The sequence below is a fragment of the Rhinopithecus roxellana genome, chromosome 2 (assembly GCF_007565055.1).
Source record: "Rhinopithecus roxellana isolate Shanxi Qingling chromosome 2, ASM756505v1, whole genome shotgun sequence".
In the NCBI taxonomy this organism is placed as follows: Eukaryota; Metazoa; Chordata; class Mammalia; order Primates; family Cercopithecidae; genus Rhinopithecus; species Rhinopithecus roxellana.
Window position 1 is genome coordinate 129,117,558 of NC_044550.1, and position 13,275 is coordinate 129,130,832.

The 13,275-nt window shown below is 40.9% G+C and overlaps 1 protein-coding gene across 6 annotated transcripts in view; it reads right to left on the reverse strand.

The window, feature by feature from the left end:
• ATP10D (ATPase phospholipid transporting 10D (putative)) overlaps nucleotides 1–13,275 on the reverse strand; it is a 126,074-nt gene that overhangs the window by 19,477 nt on the left and 93,322 nt on the right. For 5 of the 6 annotated variants that reach the window (XR_004053984.1, XR_004053983.1, XM_030919642.1 and 2 more), the window contains exons 16-18: nucleotides 6,356–6,665; nucleotides 3,317–3,393; nucleotides 2,550–2,675 (exon numbers count right to left, since the gene is read on the reverse strand). Coding sequence is in view for 4 of the 6 variants with exons in the window: in XM_030919642.1 (XP_030775502.1) it covers nucleotides 2,550–2,675; nucleotides 3,317–3,393; nucleotides 6,356–6,665 (513 nt within the window). In the remaining 2 variants the exon portion in view is untranslated. The remainder of the gene's footprint in view (nucleotides 1–2,549; nucleotides 2,676–3,316; nucleotides 3,394–6,355; nucleotides 6,666–13,275) is intronic. The other variant, XM_030919646.1, reaches the window with a different exon arrangement.

The window sequence follows — 13,275 nt, forward strand, 5'->3', positions numbered from 1 at the left end:
TACCTCAATAGATGCAGAAAAGGCCTTTGACAAAATTCAACAGCCCTTCATGCTAAAAACGCTCCATAAATTTGGTATTGATGGAACGTACCTCAAAATAATAAGAGCTACTTATGACAAACCCACAGCCAATATCATACTGAATGGGCAAAAACTGGAAAAATCCCCTTTGAAAACTGGCACAAGACAGGGATGCCATCTCTCACCACTCCTATTCAACATAGTGTTGGAAGTTCTGGCTAGGGCAATCAGGCAAGAGAAAGAAATCAAGGGTATTCAGTTACGAAAAGAAGAAGTCAAATTGTCCCTGTTTGCAGATGACATGATTGTATATTTAGAAAACCCCATCATCTCAGCCCCAAATCTCCTTAAGCTGATAAGCAACTTCAGCAAAGTCTCAGGATACAAAATTAATGTGCAAAAATCACAAGCATTCTTATACAGCAGTAACAGACAAACAGAGAGCTAAATCAGGAATGAACTTCCATTCACAACTGCTTCCAAGAGAATAAAATACCTAGGAATCCAACTTACAAGGGATGTAAAGGACCTCTTCAAGGAGAACTACAAACCACTGCTCAGTGAAATCAAAGAGGACACTAACAAATGGAAGAACATACCATGCTCATGGACAGGAAGAATCAATATCGTGAAAATGGCCATACTGCCCAAGGCAATTTATAGATTCAATGCCATCCCCATCAAGCTACCAATGAGTTTCTTCTCAGAATTGGAAAAAACTGCTTTAAAGTTCATATGGAACCAAAAAAGAGCCCGCATTGCCAAGACAATCCCAAGTCAAAAGAACAAAGCTGGAGGCATCACGCTACCTGACTTCAAACTATACTGGAAGGCTACAGTAACCAAAACAGCATGGTACTGGTACCAAAACAGAGATATAGACCAATGGAATAGAACAGTGTCCTCAGAAATAATACCACACATCTACAGCCATCTGATCTTTGACAAACCTGAGAGAAACAAGAAATGGGGAAAGAATTCCCTATTTAATAAATGGTGCTATGAAAATTGGCTAGCCATAGGTAGAAAGCTGAAACTGGATGCTTTTCTTACTCCTTATACGAAAATTAATTCAAGATGGATTAGAGACTTAAATGTTAGACCTAATACCTTAAAAACTCTAGAAGAAAACCTAGGTAGTACCATTCAGGACATAGGCATGGGCAAGGACTTCATGTCTAAAACACCAAAAGCAATGGCAACAAAAGCCAAAATTGACAAATGGGATCTCATTAAACTAAAGAGCTTCCGCACAGCAAAAGAAACTACCATCAGAGTGAACAGGCAACCTACAGAATGGGAGAAAATTTTTGCAATCTACTCATCTGACAAAGGGCTAATATCCAGAACCTACAAAGAACTCAAGCAAATATACAAGAAAAAAACAAGCAACCACATCAAAAAGTGGGCAAAGGATATGAACAGACATTTCTCAAAAGAAGACATTCATACAGCCAACAGACACATGAAAAAATGCTCATTATCACTGGCCATCAGAGAAATGCAAATCAAAACCACAATGAGATACCATCTCACACCAGTTAGAATGGCAATCATTAAAAAGTCAGGAAACAACAGGTGCTAGAGAGGATATGGAGAAATAGGAACACTTTTACACTGTTGGTGGGATTGTAAACTAGTTCAACCATTATGGAAAACAGTATGGCGATTCCTCAAGGATCTAGAACTAGACGTACCATATGACCCAGCCATCCCATTACTGGGTATATACCCAAAGGATCATAAATCATGCTGCTATAAAGACACATGCACACGTATGTTTATTGTGGCACTATTCACAATAGCAAAGACTTGGAATCAACCCAAATGTCCATCAGTGACAGACTGGATTAAGAAAATGTGGCACATATACACCATGGAATACTATGCAGCCATAAAAAAGGATGAGTTTGTGTCCTTTTTAGGGACATGGATGCAGCTGGAAACCATCATTCTTAGCAAACTATCACAAGAACAGAAAACCAAACACCGCATGTTCTCACTCATAGGTGGGAAATGAACAATGAGATCACTTGGACTTGGGAAAGGGAATATCACACACCAGGGCCTATCATGGGGAGAGGGGAGGAGGGAGGGATTGCTTTGGGAGTTATAACTGATGTAAATGACGAGTTGATGGGTGCTGATGAGTTGATGGGTGCAGCACACCAACATGGCACAAGTATACATATGTAACAAACCTGCACGTTATGCACATGTACCCTAGAACTTAAAGTATAATAATAATAATAATAATAAAAAGAGAAGTGATGTATAACATTATCATTAGATTGTGCAGCCACTGACTGAAGAAGGAATAGGGATTCTAGAACTACCTCGCAGGTACAATAAATGACAACAATGACCACTAAAAAAAAAAAAAAAAAAGACAGCAAGACAGGTCCTGGCTGTTCCCAATACTTCAATAAGGAACGTGAGCTTTGCATAGGACACTTCCTCTTCATTCCTGATGCAACAGGCTTGGAAGACATGAAGGGAAAAGGCACAAATTCTCTGGGGTTACATACCACATTCTTATAGAAAAAATAGAGAATCATGTTGGAAAGCCGTGTATAACACCAGTGTCCGTGGACAAGAAGGAGCTTGCTGAGATGTTTGAACTGAGAAACGGCAAAGTCACTGGCCATCACAGCCTGCAGATGCAATGGGGAGAGAATGCCATCCTGAATGATCAAACATGTTAGAACAGACACAGCACAATTCTTGGGAAACTCTAAGTCTCATATTCTACCTTCTTTTGATAGCATTTGTTCCATAGATGAATGAAAATCATTTTTTGGATTATGAGCTTTTATCTGAATTTTGTGCCTAAAATACCATCCCACACACACAGACACACACACACACACACACACATATACACACGTGCACACAAATAGGACACTCCCACTTCCTTCCTTCTCCTCTCGTAGCCTCTTCTTTCCCTTTTTTTCCTCCCTCACCTGCCTCAAGATCTTTAGGTCCTTCATTCAAATCCTTAGTAGCTTCTTCAGAGTCAGAATTTACGCAGCTATTGCAAGACTAAAACATGTATTCCTATGATTTAGATAAGCTCTATTTTTAACAGGTGAATAATACAGCTAAAATTATCCAGGAAATGCCATAATACTCACCTAGTAAAAAAATCAGTGAATGGATAGGTAAACTTCCTGTCTCCCACTCCTCAGCTAGCCACACACAGCCTCACTCTGCCACAGAGAATTTACCGTGGAGAATGCTGCCTTTGGATGGGCAGGTCAAGGCCACAGAACTTGGGTGCACAATATCCACTCACCTGCATGCCTTCTTGACCCGAGACCCCTATTCCAATGTCTGCCACTTGTATCATGCTAACATCATTGGCACCATCACCTTCATGAGGCAGAGAAAAAGGAGAGAAACATATGAGGAGTAAAAAAAGGGTGTAAATGTTGCAAATTGATAGGGGCAGCTCAAGTGAACAAAGAAATCCTTCAAAGTTCATCCCTTTCTCCAAGTTTCCTGGAAGTAAGTTAAACAGAAATGAAGTGGCATCCCACTGCCATCAGGAAGAATTCCAAACTCAACACTGCTTTAAACTCCTTCACGCTATGGCACCTACTCAGACTGATCTTGTTTTTCATGTCACTCATGCTACCTTCCATTCTCCAGATACACCCTTCTCCCTGCAGCCATGCACATGATAAAACTGTCCTTATCACCCACAGCTCACTTTGCTGGATTTCAATTTTTCTTGCTCTCAGCTTAGATGTCATTTCCTCTGGAAATCCTTCTCATACTTTTTTAAAGATCAGATGCCCTTTCATAAGGCTTCAGCACCACCCTATGTATCTCTAGCACACCTATTACACAGTATCACGGTTGCTACAGACTTACTGGTCTCCCCAACACAGGAAGCTTCTTAGGAGTAGGTACCACATTCCTGCTGATAATGAACAATTGATCACCAACAATTCACCTGTTTTTCAGTAAAAGTATACTGGTTTTCCTCAGAAATTCTTAGTTTACATGGTTTGTTAGGGTGAACCCAAACCTCCATATTTATACGTAAGCAAGTGACCCAGATCTGTACAATCAGCATCTTCTATTCCCTGGCCTCAGTAATTGGTTCAGAGATGGACATATGACTCCAATTAATTAATATTATCATAAGTTATAATATAATTGTTATATATTATATATAATGTATGATATAAATTATAAGTATTATATATAATACATATAAATATAATTATAATGTAATAAATTATAATTATGTTATATATAATTATAAATCCAGGAGTTTTCGCTTTGCAAACATCTGGATCCATAAGCTTGAATAATTCATTTATTTGTTTATTCAACAAGATAATTGAACAAAATTCCACCCTAATCCTGAAACTTTACTGCAACAATCTGAAAAGTGATGCTATCTTTTCACCCAAGTTGTTAATAGGATAGGATGGAAACCCAGGAGTTTTAGTGGCTACATCACCACCCTGGGGGGAAAAGTTACCTGAGACTGGAAGCAGTCCAGAGGAAAAACAGACATTGAAAGAGAGAGTTGATATGCCAAGTCCTCAGCTTAATACTGGAGTCTCTGAGATCTTAATCTCATACTACAGTTCTCTTCAGTTATACTCATTCTTTGGTGTCAAGGCTTTAATATCCACTAGACTCTTTTTTTTTTCTTTTCTTTCTTTTTTTTTGGGACAGAATCTTGCTCTGTCACCCAGACTGGAACGCAGTGGCACAATCTCAGCTCACTGCAACCTCCGCCTCCTGGGTTCAAGTCATTCTTTGCCTCAGCCTCCCTAGTAGCTGGGATTACAGGCTCCCACCACCATGCCTGGCCAAGTTTCATGTTTGTAGTAGAGGTGGGGTTTCGCCATGTTGGCCAGCTAGTCTCGAACTCCTGACCTCAAGTGATCCACTCACCTCGGCTTCCCAAAGTGCTGGGATTACAGCCGTGAGCCACTGTACCCAGCCTGATATCCACTAGACTTCTGATTCTCAAATTTACATCTCTAGCCAATTTCTTATTCCTAAATTCCAGACTTTTATTCTCGCTTCGCACTGATATCACTGCTTAGACATTTAATGGCCTTTTCAAACTTCACATGAGTAAGACCCAATTCCCAATTTCCCCTGCCTCTATCTCAGTAAATGGCAACTCTGTTCTTTCTGTTCTTAGACATAACTTTGGCCTTCCCTTTGACAACTCTTTCTCTCATATAACATATCCAATATGCCAGCAAATGTCACTGGGTCTTTTTTCAGACCATGCCCATTATCTGACCACGTCCCAACCCTTCCTTTGCTGCCAGCTGTGCCCAAGCTGCCATCGTCTCTTGCTGAATTATCAAAACTGATTTCATATGTCTCTGCAGTGCAACAATTACTCTGACAGAACAGCCAACATGATCATTTTAAATTTAAGGCAAATCGTGTCCCACTTCTGCTGAAAATCCTTCAATGGCTCCCTAAATTTACAATGTCCTCTAAGACCCTGTGTGATCTGGCCCTCTGTCGCTTCTCTGACCTTTAATAACCTACACAAAACTCCTCCCTTTGCTTAATCAGCTTTGTCCTCAAACACACCAAACATGGTTCCCCTCATGGCTTTCATTTTCGCTGTCTTCTCTTCCAGGAATATTCTTCCCCATGTCTCCCATGGCCCCTTTATGATTTCCTTCATGTCTCTGCTCCCAGTCAACCTTAGCAGTGAGACCTTCTTGGAAAATCGTGCTTAAAAGAGCAGCCCCAGCCTATCTCCAGTGCTCTACATCTCCTCATTCCACTTTATTTTTTCAATAGTACTTATCACTATCTGATACCTTACAGATTTATGCTTTGTTTTACTGTATGCCTTCCTACTAGATGTAAATTCCTTGTAAAAAGGTACTTTGTCAATTTTATATACTCTTGTATCTTCATTCCTTAGAAAAATGCCTGGTACAAAGAAGGCACTTGATAAATATTTGTGGAATGGATAAATGAATTGTCATGTCCTTGAATTTAGCTTTCCTGAAGGTAGAACACATGAATTTTTCAGTTCTGTGATTCAGTTTATTACTCAACTTAAGCTTGTTGATTTGGGGATCTGACACTAAACTAAGAAGTCTGGACTATTTTATTGTTTACCATGTCACATCCCTACTACCTGGTTCACAGAAGGTGCTCAAATAGGTGATAGAGGAAGGTGCTCAAATAGGTGATGGGAAGGAGTGAATGTGGTAGAGAGAAAGGGAGGAGGAAAATGGAAGGAGCAGTGGGAGAGGAAGGAGACAGAAGGATCGGTGTCTGGTGTGGTGTAAAAGGAAGAAGTGCAGGACTCGGATTCATCCTCACTCACCAATGGCGAGGGTCATCACCTGGAGATGACTGCGGACCAATTTCACCACTTCACTTTTCTGCAGCGGTGTGGCTCGGCAGCAGACCACAGCTTGACACCAAGATGTCAGTTCCAGGAACTGCTTTTGTAGACTTTCATGCAGAGCAAACTCCAGGGTCTTCCCAGTGATAATGAGTCCAGCTCGTAACCCGGAGTCCTGGGGGACAGGAGGCTGATGTAAATCTACACTTAATGACACTTGCTCTGGCAGGGCTTGAGTTTTCTTCTGAAGTTCTTTCAAAATTGTGCTCATCAGCATCCCACAGGCATCCTTGAAACAAGAGGCAAACGTGGTTAGCCTCCAGGCTCCCTTGGTGCCAGAACCAGTTACTATTTTTATTGTCATTTTTTAGCAATTGCTGAATCAAGAAAACCTCAAATAATGAATAACTGATTATTTTCAAAGATTTTATGAGTCTTCCACAGAGAGTTCTGCGTGTATGTGGGGATGGATTAAAAGGAAGGAGAACATCTCACCCCCAACTGTATTTCTTATAAAGAAATAGCTGTGAAATTTCTTCATGTGTGCAATTTGCCTTCTTGAACAGTGAATTCCAAGAGTCTTCTGGTCTCATTCTGCCAATTATTAGCTGCTTGACCTTGGGCAAACTATGTAACCTCTCTAAGCCTTAACTTTCACATTAAAATATGCAAATATTATTTCCATCATAATGTTGTTGTGAGGCTTAAGCAAAATAATACATGCAAAACTCCTAGTGTAAGGCGTGACACATGGCAGACATTTGAAATAGTAATTATTGTTTATATCTTCTTTTGGATTCAATGTATTCATTCACTCACTAAGTATTTAATGAGAAACTATATATTAGAAAACATTCTATGAGCTGGACCTACACCAACAAACATGAAAATTCCTGCACTCATGGCGCTTGCTTGTTGGCCAGGATGTTCTTGGTGGTACTTATCACATCTCGTTTGTATACATCCTCACTCCATACTAGTTAGGAAGTTCCTTAAAGGCAGGTATCACTTTTAATTTACTTTTGAATCCTTCATGAGGCTTAAAAGAGGACCACATCAGGTACTCAGTAAACATTCATGGAATGAATTCTACTCAAGAAGATGAACAATAAGCTTATCCAAAAATTATCATGTCAAGTGACCACTAAGAAGATTCCAAATCCAGGAGCAGTGAATTTAAGTTTAGTTTATACACTAAGTCTGAAATAGTTTATTTATGAAAGAGCTCTCACTCAGAGCTTGTTTGCTTTGATTTTAAATGCTGTTTCATCAAGCATTTCTCAACCTACAACAAAATAAGAAAAGCAAGGAAGAAGTAGATATGGATATGTGTGCATGAAACAGCACAAAAACTATAAACACTCTTGTGGAGTGTTCATAGGGCTCTATTTTAGGAATGAATTTGATCTCATACACCTCCAAAGCCCTTAAGGAAAAGTATACAAAGACGAATCAGATATGCTCATACAGCTCATTACATCATAGTAAAAATTATTTTTAAAAGCATTCCGGAGATTGGTTAAATTAAAAAGGCACATTTAGAAAGTAACATGCCTCGAAGATGGCCGAATAGGAACAGCTCCAGTCTCCAACTCCCAGCGCGAGCGACACAGAAGACCGGTGATTTCTGCATTTTCAACTGAGGTACTGGGGTCATCTCACTAGGGAGTGCCGGACAATCGGTGCTGGTCAGCTGCTGCAGCCTGACCAGCGAGAGCTGAAGCAGGGCGAGGCATCACCTCACCTGGAAGCGCAAGGGGGAAGGGGATCCGTTTTCCTAGCCAGGGGAACTGAGACACACAACACCTGGAAAATCGGGTAACTCCCACCCCAATACTGCGCTGTAAGCATACAGGCACACCAGAAGAAGATATCCCACACCTGGCCGGGAGGGTCCCACGCCCACGAAGCCTCCCTCACTGCTAACACAGCAGTCTGCCGCGATCTATCCGCAAGGCAGCAGCGAGGCTGGGGGAGGGGCGCCCGTCATTGCTGAGGCTTAAGTAGGTAAACAAAGCCGCTGGGAAGCTCGAACTGCGTGGAGCTCACAGCAGCTCAAGGAAGCCTGCCTGTCTGTGCAGTCTCCACCTCTGGGGACAGCGCACAGCTGAAGACCAACAGGGGAAGTAGCGGGAGCCCGTGCAGACGCGAACGACTCTGACAGCTTTGGGGAGAGCCGTGGATCTCCCAACGTGGAGGTTGAGATCTGAGAACGGACAGACTGCCTGCTCAGGTGTGTCCCTGACCCCTGAGTAGCCTAGCTGGGAGAAATCCCCCACTAGGGGCAGTCTGACACCCCACACCTCACAGGGTGGAGTACACCCCTGAGAGGAAACTTCCAAAGGAAGAATCAGACAGGCACACTCGCTGTTCAGCAATATTCTATCTTCGGCAACCTCTGCTGCTGATACCCAGGCAAACAGGGTCTGGAGTGGACCTCAAGCAATCTCCAACAGACCAACAGACAGTCCTTCTGATCAGAAGGAAAACTATGAAACAGGAAGGACACCTATACCAAAACCCCATCAGTACGTCACCACCATCAAAGACCAGAGACAGATAAAACCACAAAGATGGGGAAGAAGCAGGGCAGAAAAGCTGGAAATTCAAAAAATAAGAGCGCATCTCCCCCTGCAAAGGAGCGCAGCCCATCGCCAGCAACGGATCAAAGCTGGTCAGAGAATGACTTGGACGAGAGGAGAGAAGAAGGCTTCAGTCCATCAAACTTCTCAGAGCTAAAGGAGGAATTACATACCCAGCGCAAAGAAACTAAAAATCTTGAAAAAAGAGTGGAAGAATTGACAGCTAGACTAATTAATGCAGAGAAGATCATAAACGAAATGACAGAGATGAAAACCATGACACGAGAAATACGTGACAAATGCACAAGCTTCAGTAACCGACTCGATCAACTGGAAGAAAGAGTATCAGCAATTGAAGATCAAATGAATGAAATGAAGCGAGAAGAGAAACCAAAAGAAAAAAGAAGAAAAAGAAATGAGCAAAGCCTGCAAGAAGTATGGGATTACGTAAAAAGACCAAATCTACGTCAGATTGGGGTGCCTGAAAGTGAGGGGGAAAATGGAACCAAGTTGGAAAACACTCTTCAGGATATCATCCAGGAGAACTTCCCCAACCTAGCAGGGCAGGCCAACATTCAAATTCAGGAAATACAGAGAACGCCATAAAGATACTCTTTGAGAAGAGCAACTCCAAGACACATAATTGCCAGATTCACCAAAGTTGAAATGAAGGAAAAAATCTTAAGGGCAGCCAGAGAGAAAGGTCGGGTTACCCACAAAGGGAAGCCCATCAGACTAACAGCAGATCTCTCGGCAGAAACTCTACAAGCCAGAAGAGAGTGGGGGTCCAATATTCAACGTTCTTAAAGAAAAGAATTTTCAACCCAGAATTTCATATCCAGCCAAACTAAGTTTCATAAGTGAAGGAGAAATAAAATCCTTTACATATAAGCAAATGCTTAGAGATTTTGTCACCACCAGGCCTGCCTTACAAGAGACCCTGAAGGAAGCCCTAAACATGGAAAGGAACAACCGGTACCAGCCATCGCAAAAACATGCCAAAATGTAAAGACCATCGAGGCTAGGAAGAAACTGCATCAACTAACGAGCAAAATAACCAGTTAATATCACAATGGCAGGATCAAGTTCACACATAACAATATTAACCTTAAATGTTAATGGACTAAATGCTCCAATTAAAAGACACAGACTGGCAAACTGGATAAAGAGTCAAGACCCATCAGTCTGCTGTATTCAGGAGACCCATCTCACATGCAGAGACATACATAGGCTCAAAATAAAGGGATGGAGGAAGATCTACCAAGCAAATGGAGAACAAAAAAAAGCAGGGGTTGCAATCCTTGTCTCTGATAAAACAGACTTTAAACCATCAAAGATCAAAAGAGACAAAGAAGGCCATTACATAATGGTAAAGGGATCAATTCAACAGGAAGAGCTAACTCTCCTAAATATATATGCACCCAATACAGGAGCACCCAGATTCATCAAGCAAGTCCTTAGAGACATACAAAGAGACTTAGACTCCCATACAATAATAATGGGAGACTTCAACACTCCACTGTCAACATTAGACAGATCAACGAGACAGAAAGTTAACAAGGATATCCAGGAATTGAACTCATCTCTGCACCAAGCGGACCTAATAGACATCTATAGAACTCTCCACCCCAAATCAACAGAATATACATTCTTCTCAGTACCACATCGCACTTATTCCAAAATTGACCACATAATTGGAAGTAAGGCACTCCTCAGCAAATGTAAAAGAACAGAAATTATAACAAACTGTCTCTCAGACCACAGTGCAATCAAACTAGAACTCAGGACTAAGAAGCTCAATCAAAACCGCTCAACTACATGGAAACTGAACAACCTGCTCCTGAATGACTACTGGGTACGTAATGAAATGAAAGCGGAAATAAAGATGTTCTTTGAAACCAATGAGAACAAAGATACAACATACCAGAATCTCTGGGACACATTTAAAGCAGTGTGTAGAGGGAAATTTATAGCACTAAATGCCCACAAGAGAAAGCAGGAAAGATCTAAAATGGACACTCTAACATCACAATTAAAAGAACTAGAGAGGCAAGAGCAAACACATTCAAAAGCTAGCAGAAGGCAAGAAATAACTAAGATCAGAGCCGAACTGAAGGAGATAGAGACACAAAAACCCACCAAAAAATCAATGAATCCAGGAGTTGGATTTTTGAAAAGATCAACAAAATTGACAGACCGCTAGCAAGACTAATAAAGAAGAAAAGAGAGAGGAATCAAATAGATGCAATAAAAAATGATAAAGGGGATATCACCACTGACCCCACAGAAATACAAACTACCATCAGAGAATACTATAAACGCCTCTATGCAAATCAACTAGAAAATCTAGAAGAAATGGATAATTTCCTGGACACTTACACTCTCCCAAGACTAAACCAGGAAGAAGTTGAATCTCTGAATAGACCAATAGCAGGCTCTGAAATTGAGGCAACAATTAATAGCCTACCAACCAAAAAAAGTCCAGGACCAGATGGATTCACAGCTGAATTCTACCAGAGGCACAAGGAGGAGCTGGTACCATTCCTTCTGAAACTATTCCAATCAATAGAAAAAGAGGGAATCCTCCCTAACTCATTTTATGAGGCCAACATCATCCTGATACCAAAGCCTAGCAGAGACACAACAAAAAAAGAGAATTTTAGACCAATATCCCTGATGAACATTGATGCAAAAATTCTCAATAAAATACTGGCAAACTGGATTCAGCAGCACATCAAAAAGCTTATCCACCATGATCAAGTGGGCTTCATCCCTGGGATGCAAGGCTGGTTCAACATTCGCAAATCAATAAACGTAATCCAGCATATAAACACAACCAAAGACAAGAACCACATGATTGTCTCAATAGTTGCAGAAAAGGCTTTTGACAAAATTCAACAGCGCTTCATGCTAAAAACGCTCAATAAATTCGGTATTGATGGAACGTACCTCAAAATAATAAGAGCTATTTATGACAAACCCACAGCTAATATCATACTGAATGGGCAAAAACTGGAAAAATTCCCTTTGAAAACTGGCACAAGACAGGGATGCCCTCTCTCACCACTCCTATTCAACATAGTGTTGGAAGTTCTGGCTAGGGCAATCAGGCAAGAGAAAGAAATCAAGGGTATTCAGTTAGGAAAAGAAGAAGTCCAATTGTCCCTGTTTGCAAATGACATGATTGTATATTTAGAAAACCCCATCGTCTCAGCCCAAAATCTCCTTAAGCTGATAAGCAACTTCAGCAAAGTCTCAGGATACAAAATTAATGTGCAAAAATCACAAGCATTCTTATACACCAGTAACAGACAAGCAGAGAGCCAAATCAGGAATGAACTTCCATTCACAATTGCTTCCAAGAGAATCAAATACCTAGGAATCCAGCTTACAAGGGATGTAAAGGACCTCTTCAAGGAGAACTACAAACCACTGCTCAGTGAAATCAAAGAGGACACAAACAATTGGAAGAACATACCATGCTCATGGATAGGAAGAATCAATATCGTGAAAATGGCCATACTGCCCAAGGTTATTTATAGATTCAATGCCATCCCCATCAAGCTACCAATGAGTTTCTTCACAGAATTGGAAAAAACGGCTTTAAAGTTCATATGGAACCAAAAAGAGCCCACATTGCCAAGACAATCCTAAGTCAAAAGGACAAAGCTGGAGGCGTCACGCTACCTGACTTCAAACTATACTACAAGGCTACAGTAACCAAAACAGCATGGTACTGGTACCAAAACAGAGATATAGACCAATGGAACAGAACAGAGTCCTCAGAAATAATACCGCACATCTACAGCCATCTGATCTTTGACAAACCTGAGAGAAACAAGAAATGGGGAAAGGATTCCCTATTTAATAAATGTTGCTGGGAAAATTGGCTAGCCATAAGTAGAAAGCTGAAACTGGATCCTTTCCTTACCCCTTATACGAAGATTAATTCAAGATGGATTAGAGACTTAAATGTTAGACCTAATACCATAAAAACCCTAGAAGAAAATCTAGGTAGTACCATTCAGGACATAGGCATGGGCAAGGACTTCATGTCTAAAACACCAAAAGCAACGGCAGCAAAAGCCAAAATTGACAAATGGGATCTAATTAAACTAAAGAGCTTTTGCACAGCAAAAGAAACTACCATCAGAGTGAACAGGCAACCTACAGAATGGGAGAAAATTTTTGCAACCTACTCATCTGACAAAGGGCTAATATCCAGAATCTACAAAGAACTCAAACAAATGTACAAGAAAAAAAACAACCCCATCAAAAAGTGGGCAAAGGATATGAACAGACATTTCTCAAAAGAAG